This window comes from Dunckerocampus dactyliophorus, chromosome 8 (genome assembly GCF_027744805.1).
Source record: "Dunckerocampus dactyliophorus isolate RoL2022-P2 chromosome 8, RoL_Ddac_1.1, whole genome shotgun sequence".
Classification (NCBI taxonomy): domain Eukaryota; kingdom Metazoa; phylum Chordata; class Actinopteri; order Syngnathiformes; family Syngnathidae; genus Dunckerocampus; species Dunckerocampus dactyliophorus.
In genome coordinates, this window is record NC_072826.1 from 31936446 (window position 1) to 31960070 (window position 23625).

The window sequence follows — 23625 nt, forward strand, 5'->3', positions numbered from 1 at the left end:
TTCAAGCCACAGCATTGTGGAGCTGCATTCCCCCACATCAAGTTGTTGACCGTCACACAATCCCGTTCACTTCAGTTGGCCTGTACCATCCCAGTAACATCGCTGGCACTTCTCCACATTCACTACAAAAAGGTTATCAACCTGGAGGAAGTGGTGGACATATTTTCCAAGAAAGATGATGCTGAATGAGCGATAGGTAAGGCTGAAACACATTGTAGTGATTCATATAGTGTAGGCCTGTGGAAATAGCATCCACCACTGAAGCCATGGCATGCTCGGGCGCCCAGTAAACTGATGAACTTACCTAAATAGGGCAAGCCTGATTGGCATTTTGCCCTTAAGCTTGTCATTTGGAGGAAGTAACATTGTTGTTATGTCTGTCCAAAATATCCATCCATCCATCTTCTATACCGCTTCATCCTCATTAGGGTCGCGGGGGCATGCTGGAGCCTATCCCAGCTGACTTTGGGCGACAGGCGGGGTACACCCTGGACTGGTCGCCAGCCAATGGCAGGGCACATATAGACAAACAACCATTCACACTCACATTCATACCTATGGGCAATTTAGAGTCGCCAATTAACCTTGCATGTTTTTGGGAATGTGGGAGGAAGCCGGAGTACCCGGAGATGACCCACGCGCACACGGGGAGAACATGCAAACTCCACACAGAAATGCCCAAGGGAGAATCGAACCCAGGTCTTCCCGATCTCCAGGCTGTTCCTGTATTGGCCAACGTGTTAACCACTAGACCACCGTGCAGCCCCTGTCCAAAATATGCATCAGAAAAATGTTTTTTGGGCTCCAAATGCAAAATTTTTCCCCATGCCCTCACCCCGCTTGGTCGCTTCGCTCCCTCGCAAAAGGTCTGTTCACTCAGATTTTTGAACCCCCCAGAAAAATATCTGGTTACGGGCCTGGAGTGGGCATGCAAACCAAAACCGGAGTGCCGATCGGCATCCACTTCCGCAGTATGCCCATCGCGGGTTTGGCCGCCATGTTGGTGAGCAGACCTATGCAGTGAAAACATGTCCAGCTATTAATTGCTCTAATAGACGCTCCAAAGGCAGTGGCCGAGCTACGGGGTGGCCAGCTGTGGCCTCTCCGGCCACCCACCGGCCATCGAAACAATTCAGGTATCAACTTGAGCCACCCCTTTGTGAGTAATGGCCTCATTGGCCACCCCAATGAAACATGTCTGGCTCAAAATTTTAGTATTTGTCACATCTTTACTTGCATATTCTGAAACAATCCTTTGCATGAATGTAGAACTTTTATATACCAGCAACCCAGTGGCTTCAATGTTTCTGTTTTATTGGATTATATTGATAGCACTGGCGATGTTACATTCCCAAAGCAGGGACTAATACATGAAGAACAATCCAATAAACAGCGTGGTAGACGTTCTACTACGTTCTCAAGTGTCCCAGCCATGATTGTTGCAGTCTGTCATTTGAAGGTAGGAGCTGATGGTGTCCCTCAGCGACGTGTCTAACCGTGTTCTCGTCCCCTTCATCATCATGGATCTGCAAAACAGTTGGAATCTTCCTCGATGACACCTTCTCACTCAACGAGGAAAAGGCTTCTTGAGACGTCATCTGTACTTCTGTGAAGAAAGTGTCGGACGTTTCGCTCCTCATCCGAAGAGCTTCGTCAGCGAACTAATAAGTGCTGGTAGCCTAGGCCTTAAATACAGTAAGAGTGGGCGGAATTGGTGTGCCAACACCCTCCTCCTATTGGTTCCTTACACTAAGCCTGGGAGGAGTTGTGGTCTAATCCTCTCCTGCCATTCGCACCTCCGATCAAAGGGAAGTGTAGCTCCCTGTAGTTGGGTATGAACGACTCTGATACTGGCTCGTTAGCATCTATTGTTCTGGCTTGGCCCTGGCTCCAACTCATCCAAGTGGGAAGGCTTTGCGAAACGCCACCAGCGAGGAAACCCAGGATTTGGCTCAGCGTGTCAATCGTCCAGTGACTTTTGAGCCCCGTTTCATGAAGAAATGGACACGTTCTTCATTTGGCATTTAAATGCCAGATTTGAGTGAATCCTCATAAACGAAAGCTGAGAGATGGAGACGGCGCCCTCACCTGTTTGTGTCTCCAATTCCCGTATCAAGAAGCTTCCGCTCTGATTTTGTGGCTGCATGAGAAGCTCCTCCGCTTCGTACCCGCAGTTGCCTGTGAACATCCACCTGCATGTGCACGGATGAGGAGACAGCAGCAGTGCAACTCACTGGTATGCAGATGTTGGTTTAGCGTACCACATTAAAATACCTGAAAGTTGGCTCATTTATGGACTCAAGGACACCGAGGAGGCTCCTTTCCTTTCCATCATGGACAAGCAGCATCATCTCCCCGCAGAAGAGCAGTTTCAGTGGCAGATTACTATCACTGCCCTGCTCCACCCAAAGACTGAGCACATCATTGCTCCCCCACGCCATGCGGCTTTTCAACACAACTGAGGGGGAGCCAATACCAATAACATTAGGTATTATTTATTTTATATTATTGCACTACAAATTTGATGTCATCTGTTCCATATTTATTTATTCTTATTCTTTTCTCTCATGTCTTTGCAGATTTCACTTATTGCGGGCTATTTTGGGAACCTATCCCTGCGATTAGACCACTGTACTTTATTTGGAAAAAAAAACAAACTCTTTCATGTCGTCATTATGGGATGTTTTGAGGAGATAAATGAATTGAATGCATTTTGGACTACGACTGCAGCACGTAAGCGACACAGTGTATTCTACACACACAAGCATTGAAGCACTGCATACGTCATACGCGACCTACGTGTCACCTCTAAATACATTATACGCGACCTACGTATGTAAATACACCATCCATCCATCCATCTTCTACCGCTTATCCGAGATCGGGTCGCGGGGGCAACAGCCTAAGCAGGGAGGCCCAGATTTTCCTCTCCCCGGCCACTTCGTCCAGCTCCTCCCGGCGGTTCCCGAGGTGTTCCCAGGCCAGTTGGGAAACATAGTCTCTCCAACGTGTCCTGGGTCTTCCCCGAGGCCTTCTACCAGTTGAACTTGCCCTGAACAGCCCCCCAGGGAAGCGTCCGGGAGGCATCCTGCCCAAATTACCAAGCCACCTCATCTGGCTCCTCTCAATGCGGAGGAGTAGCGGTTCTACTCCGAGTCTCTCCCGGATGACAGTGCTTCTCACCTTATCTCTAAGGGAGAGCCCAGCCACCCTCCCGCGAAAACTCATTTTGGCCGCTTCTACCTGCGATCTTGTCCTTTCGGTCATTACCCAAACAAACATTAGGTGAGGGTAGGAACGTAGATCCACCGGTAAATTGAGAGCTTTGCCTTTTGGCTTAGCTCTCTCTTCACCACAACGATGTAGAGTCCGCATCACTGCAGACGCCGCACCAATTCGCTTGTCGATCTCGCGTTCCATCCTTCCCTCACTCATGAATAAGACCCCAAGGTACCTAAACTCCTCCACTTGGGGCAGGATCTTATCCCCGACCCAGAGATGGCATTCCACCCTTTTCTGGGTGAGAACCATGGACTCAGACTCCAGCCGAGTGCGAAGCGGCCGGGATGAGAATCAGCACCTCCAAGTCCGAGTCCATGGTTCTCGCCTGGAAAAGGGTGGAATGCCATCTCCAGGTCGGGGATGAGATCCTGCCCCAAGTGGAGGAGTTTAGGTACCTTGGGGTCTTATTCATGAGTGAGGGAAGGATGGAACGCGAGATCGATAAGCGAATTGGTGCGGCGTCTGCAGTGATGCAGACTCTACATCGGTCTGTTGTGGTGAAGAGAGAGCTAAGCCAAAAGGCGAAGCTCTCAATTTACTGGTCGATCTACGTTCCTACCCTCACCTATGGTCATGAGCTTTGGGTAATGACCGAAAGGACAAGGTCGCAGGTAGAAGCGGCCGAAATGAGTTTTCTCCGTAGGGTGGCTGGGCTCTCACTTAGAGATAAGGTGACAAGCACTGTCATCCGGGAGAGACTCGGAGTAGAACCGCTGCTCCTCCGCATTGAGAGGAGCCAGATGAGGTGGCTTGGGCATCTGGTCAGGATGCCCCCCGGATGCCTCCCTTGGGGGTGTTCAGGGCAAGTCCGACTGGTAGAAGGCCTCGGGGAAGACCCAGGACACGTTGGAGAGACTATGTTTCCCAACTGGCCTGGGAACGCCTCGGGATCCGCCGGGAGGAGCTGGACGAAGTGGCCTGGGAGAGGAAAATCTGGGCCGCCCTGCTTAGGCTGTTGCCCCCGTGACCCGATCTCGGATAAGCGGTAGAAGATGGATGGATGGACAAACAGGAAATAAGAAATGGCTAAGTTGAAAAGGTAACATTCTACATAGCACCGATTGTTACATACTTTTAAGACCTCAGCTGCGTTCACTCACCTAATTCAAAACATTTCTTCTAAATATGATTAATGAATGAACTCCATTAAATGTGATGCAAAATGGAGGTTTAGAATATTCAGTGGTGTGAAAACATGTTTGCCCCCTTCCTGATTTCTTATTTTTTTCCATTGTCACACTTAAATGTTTCCGATCATCAAACAAAAGTAAATATTAGTCAATGACAACACAACTCAACACAAAATGCACTTTTTTAAATGAAACTTTTTAAGCTACATGTCCCTGTGTGAAACAGTGATTTCCCCCCCCGTTAAAACATAATGTAACTGAGATGAATTGAGATCTATCAATGTGGAAAAGGTTATAAAGTCATTTCTAAAGCTTTGGGACTCCAGCCAACCACAGTGAGAGCCATTATCCATAAATGGCCAAAACATGGAACAGTGGTGAACCTTCCCAGGAGTGGGCGGCCAACCAAAATGACCCCAAGAGCGCATAAAAACAGCATTAAGGCTCGTCTCAATTTTGCCAGAAAACATCTTGATGATCCCCAAGACCTTTGGGAGAATACTCAAAAGTGGAACTTTCTGGAAGGTGTGTGTCCCATTACATCTGGCATTTCATAAAAAGAACATCATAGCCACAGTAAAACATGGTGGTGGTAGTGTGATGGTCTTCAGGACCTGGAAGACTTGCTGTGATCAATGGAAGCATGAATTGTGCTGAAGGAGAATGTTGGTGACCACCTCTGAATGGATGAAGACTTTGGAGTGGTCTAGTCCAAGTCCTGACCTGAATCCTGTTGAGATGCTGTGGCATGACCTTAACAAGGAAAAGCCTCCAATGTGGCTGAATGACAACAATTGTGCTAAATTCCTCCCCAGCGCTGTAAGAGACTCATTGCAAGTTATCACAAACGCTTGATTGCAGTTGTTGCTGCTAAGGGGGGCCAACCACTTATTAGCTTTAGGGGGACATCACCTTTTCACACAGGGACATGCAGCTTTGATTTAATCATAAAATTTCATTGAAAAAGTGCATCATGTGTTGAGTTGTGTTGTCAATGACTAATATTTACATTTGTTTGATGATCTGTGTTTAGAAACACTGTACACAAATCAGTAAGAGGTGAATATAAATCATGTTTGTAGCATAGTAATATAATGTGGACTTTTAGAAATTGCTTCTTATTGTTTGCAGTATATAAAAAGATAAGATGCGTAAGATATGATTTCAAAATGCAGACGCATTTAAAAAAAGTTGGTAGCCGGTATAGTCATTTATTTCCTGCTACTCTTGAATTCTGCGTCTTCCACAGAAAAGCTGCTGTTCTTTTTATGTGCACTAAATATAGACGACCTAGTCTGTGACAAAAGAGGTGAACGTGCTGCGGAAAGAAGAACAACTCACCACAATCACCTCACTTTTCCACTGACAGGAGGTGAAGCAGAAGCACTTCTGGTGTCTCTTTTTGTTCCTCTTAAACATTTGTTGCTTTGCGCACATCCATTTATCAGAGACAAACACATGAAAACACATTCTAGCTCTTTATTCAGTAGCAAGTGGTAATATAAAGGAGATGAATCGGAAGACGAGTGAATGGAACCCCTGGACCGCACGTCCCAGGCAGTTTAATGACTGCATGATTCATTCAATTCAACACAAAATAAGAGAAAAAGAGTGAAAACAAAGGCAGTGTAAACAAGGTTAAAAGACATTTACTAACACTTGACGTTACTCCAAGCTGGCATCATCTTCCTCGCGCAGCTACGTTTTTATACGGTAGCTCCCTGCATCAAATCGCAGTCCCGTTTCCGCTTTACAAAACACACAAACGCAACACAGTGACTCTTAATCCATGTAGGCAGTATGATTAGACTTCAAACAAAGACATTAAAGCAGTGAGTGTTGTACCCTATGTGGCCAACATCAAGGGGGGGTTGTACTTGGGAAGAATATAAATACACGATGACATGTGATAGTGTTGAACAATATGCTGTTAATACGATTACATCCTCTTGTCTTCTAGTCTCGTAGTTCATTACAGAACCTGCGGGCATCGGATTGAGAGAGAAAGCGGGTGAGCGAGGGTACGTGAGTTACAAAGGGAGCGTGCGCATACGGGGGCCTCAGCAGGACACCTCCATGGTCTGGGGTCCGGCCTGGCGGGCGTTGTTCTCCAGCAGGCTGTTCAGGTTCTGGCGGCTGCGACTGCTTTCCATGGAGGTGATGCTTGAGGAGGAGGTGGTGCGGGAGCGCGCCAGGCGGGTCATCCCTGCAGATGGCACTGGGGGCGGGAAAGGGAAAGAAACGACAAAACGCGTATGAAAAGTCTCCCATGGGAGCGTTTGCATTGTCTGATGCAAAAGCACTAACGATGTGCTGTGCTAAGCATGCACGAAATTCTCCACTATGGAGAAGTGAGGTGTAACAGACAGGAAGCACGTGTCCAGCGACCACAGGAAGGAAATGAAGCCAACAGCATCCGTTCATGCAACAAAACAAACAAACATGCTAAGGAAGCTGAGCAGGTCTCCTGCAGTCGGATGAATGCGGCAGAAATCATCATGTGCAAACAAACACGGGGGCCCATACGCCATTTCTGCATGACATTCATCCACCGTGGGGGGGTTCTGAGGCCATATGGCTTCAAAGCTTCTTAAGACCCGGGTACCTGATTCGTTGCTCAGATGGCTGAGGAGAACATACGGGACTGGAGGCAATCGTTCAAGAGGGAAAGAAAGAGGAAAAAAGGTTGAACAAAGCTTCCCTTGTTTCCGTCCAACTCAGCATACAGTAGATCCCTGGTTTTTCCGGGGGCGGGGGGGGGGGGGGGGGGGGCGGGGGGGGGGGGGGGGGTGTGTCAAGGGACCGCAAAAAAAAAAAAAAAAGAACGCAACTAATTCACACACCTATAAAAACATCTATTTTTGACATGCCGTTCGCGCCCTCCTTCAATTTTGGACCAACATTTGCAATAAAAGGATTACATTCAGCTCCAGAACTCTCCCCTTCTCTCTTCAATTGCCGTTGTTCACAAATCCCTACACATTTATGAAACACATTTGACAGTACTCCCCACTAACCAATGGCAGCCCAACATGTCGCCACAGTGGAGCTCCGGTGCATTCAAGGTACGCCAAGGAAAGTGTGAAATTTCAAAGCTTGACGAGAAAACATCATCAGTGAAGCGTGGAGACATGTGGTACAGTTGACCCGTGTCATTATGTACTATTAGTAGGGCTGTGAGATGACTCACATTTTTAATCAGAATTAATCACCATTTGCAACCATGTGTGAAATAAGACAATTTTTATTGTCATATGCATAGTAAAACAGCAGTTCTACTATGCAATGAAATCTTATTCTGTTCATTCTCCCAAGAAAAGAAAGAAAACACAAGAAAAAGAATAAGAACATAAGAAACATAAATACCAATAAATGAAGCAACAACAACAGAAGAGACATTAATACAAATAAATATACAAATAAATAAATAAATAAAGTGCTATGAGTGTGTGTTGCGTGCGGAGTGTGTGAGTGCTTCGTTGAGAAGCCTGATGGCCTGTGGGTAAAAGCTGTTTGCCAGCCTTGTGGTCCTGGACTTCAAACTCCTGTAGCGTCTGCCTGACGGTAGGAGTGTGAATAATGAGTGTTGTGGATGTGTGCTGTCCTTGATGAGGTTGTGTGTTCTTCGTAGGACTCTATATGTATAAATGTCTTGCAGTGGGGGGAGGGCTGCCCCAACAATGTTCTGTGAGGTCTTGATCACCCGCTGGAGTGCCTTCCTATCACGTGTTGTACAGTTACCGTACCAAACAGTGATGGAGGCGGTAAGGACACTTTCCATAGTGCATCTGTAGAAGCAACTCAGGATTGTGGTGGACATGCCAAATTTCCTCAGTCTTCTCAGGAAGTACAGTCTCCTTTGGGACGTCTTCATAATTTGTTGGGTGTTGTGAGACCAGGTGAGGTCCTCGCTGATGTGTGTGCCAAGGAACTTGAAGGTTTTCACCCTCTCCACCTCAGTCTCATCAATAAACAGGGGTCTATGCGGCTCCTTTTCCCTTGTTCTTGGGTCGATGATCATCTCTTTAGTCTTATCTGTATTGAGAAGGAGATTGTTATCACGACACCAAGCTATGAGGTCCGCCACCTCTCTTCTGTATGATGTTTCAACACCACCAGTGATCAGTCCGATGACTGTAGTGTCATCCGCAAATTTAATGATGCTGGTGTTGTTCTGGGAGGCCACGCAATCGTAGGTGAAGAGCGTGTAGAGGAGCGGACTCAGCACACACCCCTGTGGGGTCCCAGTGCTCACAATTCTTGAGCTGGATGTGCGATTGTGGACTCTGACTGACTGGGGCCTGCCTGTTAGAAAGTTAAACACCCAGTTACAGAGGGAGGGTGGGGTTCAAGCCTGAGGGGGGATTGGCAGAAAGATAAATGACATGGATGTCCAATATTGGTTTTTGTGCCGATAACCGATATCAGCTAATACACATACATGTTAGACATATCGGTATCATGTCATCGAATGAACACATATTGCTTTAGACATGAATAAAGTACCTACCTAGCTACCAACCTATGTAGGTAGGTAGGTACTTACATTCCTACCGACCTACCTACATCCCTACCTACGTACCTACCGACCTACATCCCTACCTACCGACCTACATACCAACCTACGTACATACCTACCTACCTCCCTACATCCCTACCTACGTACCTACCTCCCTACATACCTACCTATCTACCTACCTCCCTACATCCCTACCTACGTACCTACATACCTACCTACATCCCTACCTCCCTACATACCTACCTCCCTACCTACGTACCTACATTCCTACCTATGTACCTACCTACCTACCTACCTACCTACGTACCTACCAACATCCCTACCTACCTCCCTATATCCCTACCTACCTCCCTACATCCCTACCTACGTACCTACCGACCTACATACCAACCTACGTACCTACCCTCCCTACCAACCTACGTACATACCTCCCTACCCACATCCCTACCTATCTACCTACCTCCCTACATCCCTACCTACGTACCAACCTCCCTACATACCTACCTCCCTACATACCTACCTATGTACCTACCAACATCCCTACATCCCTACCTACCTCCCTACATCCCTACCTACCAACATCCCTACCTACCTCCCTACATCCCTACCTACGTACCTACCTACCTCCTCCCTACGTACCTACCCACCTACCGACCTACGTACCTACATACCTACCTATGTACCTACGTACCTACCTACATCCCTACCTACGTACCTACCGACCTACGTGCCTACCAACATCCCTACCGACCTACCTACATCCCTACCTACGTACCTACCTACCTACCTACCTACGTACGTACCTACATACCTACCTACATCCCTACCAACATCCCTACTGACCTACATCCCTACCTACCTACCAACCTACGTACCTACCAACATCCCTACGTACCTACCTACCTACCTACATCCCTACCTATGTACCTACGTACCTACCGACCTACCTACATCCCTACCTATGTACCTACGTACCTACCTACATCCCTACCGACCTACGTACCTACATCCCTACCTACGTACCTACCGACCTACGTACCTACATCTCTACTTACATCCCCACCTACGTACCTACCGACCTATGTACCTACCTACCAACCTCTCTACTTACATCCCTACCTACATCCCTAGCTACGTTCCTACCTTCCTACCGACCTACGTACCTACCTTCCTACATGCCTTCCTATCTATGTACCTACCTACCTACCAAGTGTACTTGTGTTTTTGGATCATGAGGTTGTTTAGGCCACCTAGTGGTTGCTAACAAGTTGTTGAGTTCAGGGGAGGGTAAATTGATCGGTGCCGACGACAACGGAGACAACGAGACTGTGGCGGCGCCGCTAGGAGCTAATGAGTTGGCTGACGTCGGTGCCGTCTCCGGCACACCCACGCCCGTGGGTTGACATACAAAGGCCAGTTCCCACTGCGAGTACAAACACAGGACGTGACCAAGTGCTTCTGTATTCCTGACTGAAAGTATTGGACGTATCTGACAAAAACTGCTGCTTCTGTCTTGCGTTCACGCGGTGAAAGAAGCATGCTGACGTGTGTTGACACTCATTTTCCATTTTCCTTCTCTCCGCATGGAAACGCTCTTTTTAATCCGGGCTAATCCTTCAGTGGCATTTACTCAGCAGGAGGACTCCACGGCCTTTAAAGTAAAGCGCCAAAGGGGGCCTCTTGGGAGGGTGGGAGGGTGTCACAAGCTCACACCTGATTTGAACACGCCTCTAAGTGTTGGCAGTGACATCATGTGATCACATGGTATTTTCCAGAGAAACGTACAGTCATTAAAAACACAAGACCATAGAAGAAGAAAGGACGTCCGTGGTCTTCAGCTTTAAGATTTACAAGAAGTGGAATGACTTCAGCGAGTCATGATGGAGGATAACATGAGAAGGATGTCCACAGCTCACATCCGTGACGGCCACGAGGCAGCGGTGGGTCATCGAACTAGCGCTGTAGCTACGGAGCCCAATATCCACCATCCAACGTGACAGTAAGTTCACCACGGTACACGGCGGACGTGTCTGCATGGCGGTGTTGCCTTTTCTTCTTCTTACATGTAGCGGGGGTCGAGTGGCATTGAGGTGCATTACCTCACCTACCGTGTTGGAGTGTGGCCCACAGTTACCAACGTGATACGACAACCGGATCGGCCCGATCTCGTGCCGGAAGCCGATATTATCCGATCTTTAAAATACAGCGGATCGGCAGGCGATCCCGATCCTGAAGATGGGATGGGTACATCCCCATCTGAAACCATAACATACTGGAAGGGTTTGTGTGTGGACAGCCCCTGAGAGTGAAGAGAATGTATCACAGGGAGCTGTGAAGCTAAGCCTCCTCACATGCCATTTAATGACGTACTCTCAACAACATCTGGTGCACTTGCACACCACTCAGCTGACAGAAGACGAGCAAGTAGCACCCAAGATTGAGAGTGACCAGAGGATTATTGAGAAGGCATCATTCCATAGAAGAAGTGCATGGACACACGGAGGCCTGTTTAACACTAAGAGACAGAGACACAGCAGTTGAGCCACACCTCACCTACCGTGACCTGTGCTACCAAACCCTGCAGAGAGCAGACACCACATGAAACCACATGAGCTTGTTTACAGGACACCCCCGTCACACACTGTGGCACACGTACATCATCACCACAAAGACACCTCATTTTTACATTTTATCATGTGCTTGTGAGTACAAGACCCGATGACTTACTGTAGCCCATGCCCTGGACGAAGTACTTGAAGGCCTCAGCAAGTTTCCCTGGCTGTCAGGAGACAAAGTCAGACAGCTTGTAAACTCAACGTCAGCAAATGAGATGGATGAGTACTGTATGTCTCAAAATACCCACCTGCACAACTTGGGGTAAGCCCCCACAGTCAGCCATCTAAGAGCAGAGTATGGAGGAAAGGAGCAACATGAGTTGAAATGTTCAGTTCAGTCTCTACGGTGGAAGGCAGCAGTCAATTCTACACAACAGTCGGATTGGCGGCAAGGAATGAATCAACTCATCCGTTTTGATGCGTTTGGCTCTGCTACGACCATTGTCCTGTCAAACCTGTCAAAGCTCCCAAAATGCCTGAGGTCACACAAAATTAGGGATGCGTATTAAAACTCAATGGCACCCGTGCCAACGTGTACGGTGGCAACCCGAAGATAAGTAAAGTAGCGTCCTGACAGCCGCACGCACATCTCAAGTGCTTTTTAAACTTTATTGGCGACCTGAGCGTCATCGGCAGCAGAGTTCTGAACGTCAACGCTGCAACACAGGCAGGGTGGGTTTTTTGTTAGTTTCTATATTGCTGCTGGTTCTGCTGTAATAATGATCGTTTTATTGGTATTATTGAAGTACACTAAGTCCCCAACCAACGAACACAATTGGTTCCAGACGACCGTTCTTAAGTCAAATCGTTCTTAAGTCGGGGAAAAGGTAATATTAGCAATGATATAGGTACTACATGTACGTGTATACATATACAGTATATGTGTATGTATGTAAATATGAGTTTGGATGCAGTAGTAATATTAAACCAGGATAATTAATGAAAAAAACAATAATAAAAGTGATATAATAATACGTAATGATAAATGTTATTTATCTTTGAAGAGGAGTGGTCGAGCATACGTCGTTGTGGAGGAGGAGGAGGAGTTATTGAAAAAAAGGACAAATGGTGGTGGTGGTTAGACTCTTCTAAAAGAGGTAGTGTTCTGTGGGTGGTGTAGAATTAAGCAGGCCTATTAACTCTTCATCAACTTTAATCACACGCTCTGTCCGGGTTGTATCATACAGCTACAATGTAGCTTTCCATTTAGCTTTCTCTCCCCAGCAGCTTCCTGTACCTGTTGGTCCCATTAGCAGTGTCACAGTGCCCTCTACTGGTCAAGCATGTAGCAGTATAAATAATGGAGTTACAGTACTAAAAGGAAAAATACATGAAAAACTAGACCAGTCAGCTTGTGTTCGTATCTCCGAAAGTTTGCATGTCGGATGTTCGTAAGTTGGGGGCCGAGTGTATTTCAATTCTGTTGAAATTGCATGTAGTCCTGTCTCGATAACACATAATTGTGCTATAAATTATCGTCAATAATTGATAATATCGACTTTTTTAACCCTAACTGCTAACCCTACCCCGACCAGCCGATCCTGAAGGCTGGATCGGGACACCCTTAGTGTTTGCGTAAATATAAACAGTGCTTAACTTCGCTATTCTTTTAATGATTTACAGTAAAGAATGTGACTTAAAACACTGCCTGTATAGTGAAATTCTTTTAAGCTTCAAAGGCTGCACTGTATTGCCAAAGACAAAGCATTTTATTACCATAGAAATAAAAACAAAACAGACATTCATTCATAAGAAGCATTCACCTTTAGCAGGGTGGTCTTTGTTGGATTTAACCTGGAATTGCACTCCACCTAAAACAGCAATTACACCTTCTTCAGCTCCAAAGAACACGTTTCATAAAGAGCTACTAGCTTTTGTTTGTCCTTCTAAAAGCATGTCAGGTAACTACGACGGGTGTGTGACTTTACCACGGCGTCCACAGCAGGTGATGTATCTCCAACTACAAGCAAGGCAGGGCACCTGGACGGGACACAAGGTGCCATGTTAGCGAGCGATAACCACATGACGAAATGGTTAAATATTTGCAACACTAGCCGCCGTGCATGCGTACGTGAGCGTTTTGACAGTGTGTTCGTTCAAACCGACCACCGGCCGCTCAATGTCCAGGTCTTGACGGCTGTTGAGGAACAAGGACATGAATGAGACAAAAAACAACATGAGGCGTAGTATGTATCGTACTATTGGTAGGAGCCACAGAAGAGGGCCAAGTTGTCCTGGTTGATGTCTTGGGCGATATGCAAACGGTAAGTCTGGATCAGCTCCTGGTTTTCGGTGAGCTCATCCTGTGGACAGAAACCACTGATTAGCATACGTGACGGCTGCAGCACACTTACCATCAAGCTCACTTTCCAGTACTAAAGGATAGGATAGCATAAAAAGACAATCATTAGTTGGTAGCTGGCCAGGAACAAGCCGCTAAGTATGTAGGTCAGATTCTAAAGCCGTGCTGTGATGTTCCAAGTGTCCCTGAATGCATCTGGCGTTCCTGCCATGAGAAAGAGGAAGCGTGGTTCCCAGGATGAAGGCACTAGAGCCATGACACATACAGTATACACGATGGTGTTGGAACTGCACTGCTGTTCAGGTCACATTAGAAAAGACTGTGTCGGCGTGGGGACGCTCCACTGCGCTTCCGTCTGACGTCATGACAGAGGCGTGCTCACTCTGGTGCGCATGCGTAGATTACGCAAAAAAATGTAACATCCATCTATCTTCCATGCCGCTCATCCTCACTAGGGTCGCAAGTATGCTGCAGCCTATCCCAGCTGACTGCAGGCGAGAGGCCAATGGCAGGACACATATTGACGAACAAGCATTCATACCTTGTTGAATACCTTGAGTCGCCGAGGAAGCTAACATGCAAACCAAGGAAACCGGAGTATTTGGAGAAAACCTAGAACATGCAAACTCCACACAGATGCCCGACGGAGATTCCAACCGAGATCTTCCCGATCCTAAAATGTAAGCTTATTAACTAAATAAATGAGTTCCGCTTTATTTCTGACAGCCCTAGTTTCAACGTGTGTAGTTTCAAGCGCACTCGTGAGCATAAACAAACCACCACTTACGAAGCTGTAGTCATGAATAAAGCAGCCTGAACTCACAGTGCTAAAATGATGAGCCATGACGATATCAACCAGGTTGCTGGTCCATCCGGACAGCTGTGGACGAGAACATTCGGTCAAGCTTCGAATGGAAAAACAAAGCAAGAAAACAAACCCTCCGCTTGTCCCATTGTCAAGTGACAGGTGGAAGTATCCATAATTATGCTTTGGGAGGACAGAACCATTGAGCTTTATAGCTTATGAACAGCAAGTAGCAGTAGAATGGTGGGCACACAGGACGGCGATGCTGCAAAGGGTACCACACTCGTACTGACTTTAGAAGCCGCCCAGTCGATCCAGCCTTCAGCACATGGGTCGACATTGATGAGCACCAGCCCCTCCACCAGCGTGGGATTGTTCAGCTGTAAAGAGACCACCTATTAGAGTTGAGGGCAAGAGAGGGGCTTCACTCGCACAAACAAGGATGGCGTTGAAACTAGCGTCATGGCGAGTGCAGTTGAGTCTGAGCATGAATCCATCAAGTCAGCTCAGTGAAGTTCTGGCTTCTCAAGCAGCACATCGATGACAATGGTTAGGATGATGCAAGGCTTTTATGTAAAAGTGCAGGTGCGGTGCATTCACAACGTATTCATAGTGGCTTCCGTCGCTCCAATTCATTCTTTACTTGTATTGACACTGTATTCATTGAATAGTATGTTTACTATTGCAGTGGTGGAGAATGCTTGGAGCTGCACCTGGGACCGCCGTAACACAAAGCATGTGCAGAGCGCGTACACGGTGGTGCGGCCTTAGTCATGGCATAATGCAGTAAGTAGTGTGCCATGTGCACGGCACCGAGGGATACACACTGCAGGGTAGAAATTCCACTGAATTTACAGAAAATCTGGCAGTTTTAACCAGGATTCAGATGCCAGACTGAACACTTAAATACAGAAATTTTTTAAGAAGTACCATGAATTCCAGTGTTTAAGCTGCACTCACTACATTTAGAAAGACAAACAGATACATATAGAAGACGCACCGGACTACAAGCCGCACACGAGTCCGTGCGGACTAGGCAGCTCTTTAGACAGGAGCCAATCATCAGCTGTGAAAAAACTCACAACAAGCTCGTCAACCAATTGCAGGAGGTCATTACTCAATATGACAGTCTCACTCTCCGTGTCATCTTACAAAGAACAATAAAATCATTACACAGCAACTTAACACTTAAAAGGTGCACGTAACAAATATACAAACAAGTACCAATACGAGGTTAAAGTTTTCCCATAATGCATTGTGTCTGAGCAAAGCATTTCATGGAAATTGGATGGATGGATGGATGGTGCTGCAATGCTGCCTCTGTCCACCAGAGGCTAACATCAATGCAGCGCCCTGGCAGGCACCAGTGAGTGCTTTGCGCAGACGCAATGCATTATGGGAAAACTTTAGTTTTGTTTGTTTAGGTACACGTTTTGAGTGTTAAGTTGCTGTGTGATGAGTTTGGTGTTCTTTGTACGATGACACCGTGAGTCAGATTGAGTGGCGCAGTATTTAAAGGTTTAGTAGTAGTTGTGAAATATAGCTACAGGAGTCATGTGATTACAACTTAGCCATAAATCAGCTGCGCCGCTGTGCATGCTTATGGTTTAATTTGTTTGAACATGCATACAAGTTACACTGGAATACAATACAATTCACAGTTCCACACGTCCAAAAGGAGTAGGAAGAAGCAACGCTTATTTAATCCAATCCCCCATCCGTTTTACATCAATGGCAATACATTCCTTCACTTCCTGTATTCCCAATGCACTCTTGCGGCTTTAAAATACTTGGGAAAATGGTAAGGTAATGTAACAATGTAGTAGTCTAAGTTCTTCATATGACAATCATATTAAATAATAAGTATAAAATAGGCATAATACAACATAGTTGGGTAATGGGGAGTGCTGACAATCAACTCCAAGCCACAGGGCTCAAATGACGGTAGTACTTTTGAAAAAATGTTCCTGTTAATTACCATGAAAGTTTCCAGTTTTACATTCCCAGAATTCCACCAGCTAATGAGTAGGGTTGTATTTTGAAGTAAAGCGGGTGTAAAGGCTGAAGAGGGTGTGTAGCGTGTGCGTTGCCAAAGGCAACTCTAAGCAGCCCAAAGCAGTCTAGCCTTGAGTCAGTAAGACTCATCCATCTGAAATGCTGCATAAAAGGCAGTGCTGGTGCTGGTGCTGCCACCGCTGCAATGACAACTCTTTGTTCCAAGTCAGTTACAGCAGAACCAATTTTCCCTCATTAATTCTTCACAAGACGAGCAGCTGCATTCCCTCACACCCGTCATTTGTAACCCGGACCGCCATCCCCTTCCTCCGTCCCTCCCTCAGTGTGACGCTGCTGTCGGCTGTTATGAACACAGATGACACTCATTTTAGGGCTAATGCGTGGAGTGTGGAAAGGGAGCAGGAAAGCAACAACAAGGTGATTCATCAGCGAGACATATTGCCGCCCCGTGTGGGCTGGCTCAGAGGAATAATGAGAGGGTTGGTATCCGGCGTAACTAGATGTGAGGCCTGGAGAAGCGTTATTGATTACAGGGCGACGCAAAAGGTGGCTAAATAAGGAAAAAAGAGCCATGGTGCAGATAAGGACTCACAGCAAAACGGGTGAGGACGTATGCGCCCGCTCCCACGCCGATGCCGATGACGCTGTTGACCCTGCGGGGAAACCGACGGTTAGAGTAAGACTGGAGACTGTTACTCAATGATGGCACACAATTATTGATCAGCTATCGACAGGAGGGACACTCACTTGAGCTGAGTCATCACAGACGGCAGCATTTCGGCCAACTCATCCATGGTAGGATAGCGATAGCTGTGGACGAATGACACGTGATTGCGGTGTGACCGTGCTTGGATTGGTTCTTTATGTGTAAACGAATATATATATATATACACTGTATACAGAGTTTGGTGAGTGATAGCATGCACTTCCAAGCAAATGAGCTGCCAGCTCACTTAAGAGTGGAAATAAATGGATGTGGTGCAGCTCCTTGACCAGCAATGACATACGTGTGAGCTTAATTTTGGCACGCACCCGCTGGGGAAGGGGGGTGCAGCCTCCTGCTGGCCGGGTGCGTCAACGTGGACCACCGCAAAGTGCTGCGTGATCTCCTGCATGTCCTCATAATTAAACAGGGTGTTGAAGCATGACTTGTCTGGAAAGGCGCAGGTGGAGGGGAAACATGACTTGCATGGCTTCAAAGGTTCAAACTAACTAGTTGTTGGCCGACTCACGATTGAGACCGATGTCGTGATAGGTGAGGATGATGGGTCTGTTGCCCTTGGGAACGCCTCTCATCGTCACATGGAGAACGCCATGAGGAGTCTCAATGTCGTGCTCCTGCAGCCACAGAGAGGAGAGAGGGGGACAGTAAAGACGAGCACAAATTTAAAGAGAACAGCTGCACCTCTCCTGACTAGATTCTGTGAAACAGCACTAACTTTTGGTTTTAGCCTAATACGAATACTGTAGCGTTCCTAAGCACATGCGTTAAGTCATGAAGACACATTGTTGTGGCACGTGGCATGACACTCCCAGCATCTTGTAGCCACAGCTAAGAAGAGTGAATGAGTGGGGAGTTAAAAGAAAACATGACTGTTATTCTAATGAATACTGGAGGTAATAAACGTGTGTGTTTCATTCAGAACACCGATACAAAAAAAAAAAAAAAAAAGAAGAACACAGTGCTTGACTACCATATTTGACGGACTATAAATCGCTCCGGAGTATAAGTTGCACCAGGAAAAATGCACAAGGAAGAAGAAAAAAAAGCATATATAAAGACACACTGGACTAAGTTGCATTTTTGGGGGGGCATTTATTTGATCTAATCACACATTTCATGTTGAAAGGCAAGTTACAGTAATAAGAATAAAATGTCTAAAATAGATGACATGCTCACCTAACATGTGAAGTTATTCAGATTACTATATAGCCTAAACCACATAACGTGCAGCTTGTAATCTGCAGAATATTCTTTTCTTTCTGGGGGCATTTGTGCTGCGTCTTTCTCAGTTGTCTTTATAAGATGATGTTTGCGTTGTGCATTTTCAGTGGTACAGGAGGCACACAAGCCTAGAGCGCCCTCTCGTGGCTGTCAGTGTGGGGAAATAAACATAAGTCGCTCTGGAGTACAAGTCACAGGGCCAGCCAAACCATGGAAAATAGGGAACTCATGGGCTTCTGATTTGCTGATTCATAAGGCAGAGTGACATTCCACCTTAAGCTCAAATACATCTTTAAGACTGCAGGATGATTACATTCTCTAAGCAGAATAAATAACTGGCATGTCCCATTTGATGAAAACTCATGCATTTGCATCTTTTAATAGTCTCTGTTTAAGGATGCAAAGCACGTCCAGCAACCTTCCCCCATGTGCCCTCGGAAAAACAAAACACTAAAAGGGGTGTTTGAGAAGGATTTTTCAACATGAAAACATCTTAAACATGAGGGTTGAGAACTCACAGCCTTGTCACGAGCATGACTCTGCAAGAAATAAAAAATGCTCTGCAGAGTATCTCTGCAGAGGGCCGCATTAAAATTCAGAGCACTCACAGCAGCCTCATCAATCTATTCATGTCCTTCTTTTGCATCCAGCACAAGGACGACCCGCTTTGGTCAAACAACAACAACACACTCAATTGTAAGCAGTTTTTTTCCATTGGAGAAGGAATGTGAATGGTAAACTATGGATATGGCTGAACTTACTGCCAACATGCAGACAGCTTACACTGAATGGCACACTAATTGCTAATGTATACACACACACACAGGTATATACTGATATATATACACACACTGAGATATATATATATATATATATATATATATATATATATATATATATATATATATATCTATATATATATGAATGCGCTGCAGATACAGGAGGTCCTCATTTTAGTACTTTGTTGAGCAGGCCCTTTGCAACCATGACATCAAGGTCAATCCTTCCAGCTGCATGGTTCTTTCTTGTGGGCTGGTCCCTGTTGTCATGGTGATATGATCTTTCAGATGGTTGATGTCTTTGACAACAAGCACTCTTGCGTCTCCTGGACCTCCATTTAGCTTGATGGAGGTTTTACCGTTGGTGTTCCAAGTGCTTTGCCTGCTAATAGGGAACGTGGACTGGGTTTAGACCATCGTGAGACAGGTTAGTTTTACCCTACGGATGACGCGTTGCCCGAATAGTAACCCTGCTTCCTCAAGTCTCGTGCTTTCTTGGCGATGTCGGCATTGCGTTTTGTCAGATGCTCGTTCATACAAATGTTTGTGCCTCGCAGCTTCTTTCCCTGTCAGCAGTGCACTTCTGAATTCCCTGTTGGTGAGCGTAACGATGGCGTGTGCGCTGTTGTTTGTGCCATAGAGTGGGATGCCAGAGTCCATGGTGGTGATATCTGCATCTGCCTCCTTTGACTGGAGGAAGTTGGCAATCTGTTGAAAACACGATATGGGAGGTGATACGACATGCACGGATGACGATTCAAAGCAGTAACAGCTTCACTTTACAAGACCGTACACAAACACTTGCATGGCCAGCCTGACAGTGGGCGGAGCTTCGTGCTTGCCTGGTCTCAAGGCCTACTGGATGTCAGCGATGACAAGCAGGCTTGGTGGTCGTTAGATGAGGCACTGACGGGCACACTGTCCCATTTTTTCATCTAGATCATTCATTTGATGGACATGAGTCCCAACCCCTAACCTCAGTCTCCCCAAGGTGTCAAGGACAAGGCTGCAGTCGTTTCAACGAGCAATCAGCGGTGACCACAGCATGGCGCCACGGACACCGACTAAACGAGATATCCTGCTTTTGCGTGGGTGTCGACTAGTGGTCTGGCTCGCAAAGTGGTGCACAACAAAACAAAACGGATTGAGCATCCGTGCATCCATGCCAGCAGCTGGAAGTGATAATCTACAGCTACTAAATGTAACATCTCCTTCAGAGATGGCTTAATGCATGAAGACATTCTCCTGTTGTCATGGAGCCGAGGTCCTTCTCTCATAAAATGACTTTGGTGTTATGCACCATGGAGACTTAAGTACTTGTGTTGTTGAGGAATTGTGGTTAAAAAGAGGTGTGTTGCACACTTTATATGGGCCAGTAAGTACGTCCCACCAGCGGAATGGGACAAAAACGGTAATGAGAACAAGTTGATTAGGCACAAAGAAGAGAATAAAAAGATCTAGGGAGTTGATAAATGGATGGGAGCAAGTAGAGCGTGACTGACAGATGCAGGAGGAAAAAGAGGTGTGGGGTGACTGACTACAGGAAGGAGACATCACTTTCATACATCATGCCTTCCCAGAAATGTGATGGTGGAAGCAAGAGGGTAAGAGTACCTTGTGTGCATTTAGTCATTGACAAGCTTTAGAAGCTGTATTGATCTGGATTGGAGATGCTTCTCCAATTTCCTGTCTAACACACAAACATGACAGGCGGGGCTGCAGCTTAAGACAGAAAAACAATTTGAACACGGCAATGGCGGCACGTTGCAATCACGGTGGCTTTTTGTTAGCGTGGCTACTTTGATTGCTGAGGTTTGGTATTCAGAAGGCTGCTCAAGGCAACTGGAAGGTCAGAGAATGGAATAAGGAAAAAAGGAGAGCAGTATGTCATGCACTCCTTCTTCCCGCAATGTCTTATCAATCCCCCCCTTCCCCGCCATGTTCACCCCGCCCTGCCTGGAATGCTATCAATCACCCAAGTGCAGCATTACAGAGCAGAAACGCTGAGCAGTCAGTGTACACATGCTACACACGCACATACTGTATGCTAAACCTGTGCATGCTCTGCAGGAATCATCTCCGTTTCTATGTTCGCATGTGACAAAACCCTCCCAAATCTGTTCATGTTGGTGTGCCATCCCAGCTTGAAACCTGACATTCAAGGTCTCTGCAGGGGAGGGAAGGAGCTACAGCGTGACCTCTTCAAAAGAGCATGAACCAACTTGAACCTTTCACAAAGAGTGATCACAAACACGTGGGATTGACACAAGCATGCACCCCCGGACACAGACCCAAACATACATGACCCTGCTTCATGGACACCCACTAGCAGGCGCAGCACCTCCACAGCAAACAGTGAGCAGTCACAGCACCTCACCCTGACCATTTTTACAGGCTGAGCCGACTCCACGTATAGACATGGGCACGCACGCACGCACGCACGCACGCACGCACGCCAAATGGTCACGCCATGATAGCAGCTGACTCCACGTATAGACATGGGCATGCATGCGCACACACACACACACACACACACACGCACACACCACACACACACGCCAAATGGTCACGTAATGATAGCAGCTGCCTGTTTTTTTTTTTTTAAAGTTCCTGTTCCCCCAAAGGTGGTGACAAGGAGCCTACAGGACCACCAGCAGCTTTGTCCCTCTCATCTGCTTTTACTGAGTCTATGGGGAAATCACACATGAACCTACCCCCCATCTGAAGCAAATCCCTTAGCTGCAAGCCCCCAGTCAGGTGTAGCAAGATGCAGTTGTCACTCACCACTCCACTGCCAGAGCATGCAATCTGGTCCAGATCCAGAATAGCTGACATTGTTCCCCACACCGGAGAGGGCTGTTATGCTGTGCACGAGTGCGTGCTAGGCAGCTACCAAGAGCTCCAGAAGGAGGAGGAAGAGGGGAGGGAATACTGGAAGGAAAGACGGGATGGAGGCTTGGGCGGCTAGAGCAGCAGCAACAAGGCAGAGAGACAACAAAGGGGGGGAAGGACGGATGGGTGAATAATCTGAATAAAAGCAGAGGATGAGGGGTAGCGAGGATGCAGATCCACAGAGAGGGAGACGAGACGAGGGAAAGGCAGTGGGAGGAGTGGGAGAACGCAGACTGTGCTTAGCAGTCACAGGGCGTCCGCACATTCAGCTACCAGTGCATCTAATTGGATTGCAGAGGGTCAGGTGGGTAGAGGGTGGAGCTTTCGGGGAGAAAAACAGAAGCGAGGAGAGAGAGAGAGAGAGGTTGATGGGGGTGCAAAGGATGCAGAGGCCGTCCAGGAAAACAGGAAGGCTGCTGACATCATGCAGTGACGCTGATAAAACCAAAATGGAGTAGATGGAGAGAGTGACTTTGACCACTCCCCCCTGCACTGACTGCATCACTTCACCATCATCACAGTTGAAGCATCTTCTCTATGCATGCCTTGCTTCAAGAAAACTGACAGCAACACCACATGACAAGAGTCATGTGATCCACAGAGGGGATTCATTTCCAACCTCTCCTTTGTCCTCTGTGTAGTTGTGGAGGACGTCCTGTCATTGGTCAGATGATGCAACAACATCGTGGTTGGAGACTAATTGCATTTATAAAACTGCCCCGCAGGGGGCGCCGCCGGCGCAAAGAAAAACATTATGGACTAAAGTGTGATTTCAGTTTTCGAGTGGAGTTTAAGAACCTTGTGGTCTTGTTCACGAGTGAGGGAAGGATGGAAAGCGAGATGGACAGGTGGATCGGTGCGGTGTCTGCAGTGATGTGGACTCTGCATGGGTCCGTTGTGGTGAAGAGGGAGCTGAAAGGCAAAGCTCTCAGCTTACCTGTCGACCCTCATTCCTACCCTCACCTATGGTCATGAGCTTCGGGTAGTGAGCCAAAGGACAAGATGGCGGGTACAAGAGGAGTTTTCTCTGTAGGGTGCCTGGGGTGAGAAGCACTGTCATCTGGGACAAACTCAGAGTACAACTGCTGCTCTGCCACACTGAGAGGAGCCAGATGAGGTGGCTTGGGCTTTCTGGTCAGGATGTGCCCCCCAGATGCCTCCCTGAGAGGTGTTCCGGGCACATACGACCGGTAGGAGGCTCGTATTTATAACAAAAGTTATCCATTTGTAGCAGCTAGTTATGTAGGAAAACAAGTGTATTGTTTGATGGCTTTGCTTGGCGTCATGAACTCCTGATATCAACTACTTGGATGACCTGTAAACTTTGAAACTGTGAAAGT

General features: G+C 46.9%; 1 protein-coding gene across 3 annotated transcripts in view; it reads right to left on the reverse strand.

The window, feature by feature from the left end:
* Positions 1-5877: 5877 nt before the first annotated feature.
* ndrg3a (ndrg family member 3a) overlaps positions 5878-23625 on the reverse strand; it is a 46003-nt gene continuing 28255 nt past the window's right edge. Inside the window, exons 1-15 of one of the 3 annotated variants that reach the window (XM_054786004.1) lie at positions 22178-22665; positions 17902-18007; positions 17702-17822; positions 17417-17479; positions 17262-17322; positions 14947-15033; positions 14672-14728; positions 13746-13849; positions 13618-13683; positions 13475-13526; positions 13310-13357; positions 11795-11830; positions 11659-11710; positions 7018-7056; positions 5878-6630 (exon numbers count right to left, since the gene is read on the reverse strand). In XM_054786004.1, the coding sequence (XP_054641979.1) occupies positions 6473-6630; positions 7018-7056; positions 11659-11710; positions 11795-11830; positions 13310-13357; positions 13475-13526; positions 13618-13683; positions 13746-13849; positions 14672-14728; positions 14947-15033; positions 17262-17322; positions 17417-17479; positions 17702-17822; positions 17902-18007; positions 22178-22228 (1101 nt within the window). In that variant the 5' untranslated portion in view covers positions 22229-22665 and the 3' untranslated portion in view covers positions 5878-6472. Of the gene's footprint in view, positions 6631-7017; positions 7057-11658; positions 11711-11794; positions 11831-13309; positions 13358-13474; positions 13527-13617; positions 13684-13745; positions 13850-14671; positions 14729-14946; positions 15034-17261; positions 17323-17416; positions 17480-17701; positions 17823-17901; positions 18008-22177; positions 22666-23625 lie in introns of those variants that run through there. The other 2 variants (XM_054786001.1, XM_054786002.1) reach the window with 2 other exon arrangements.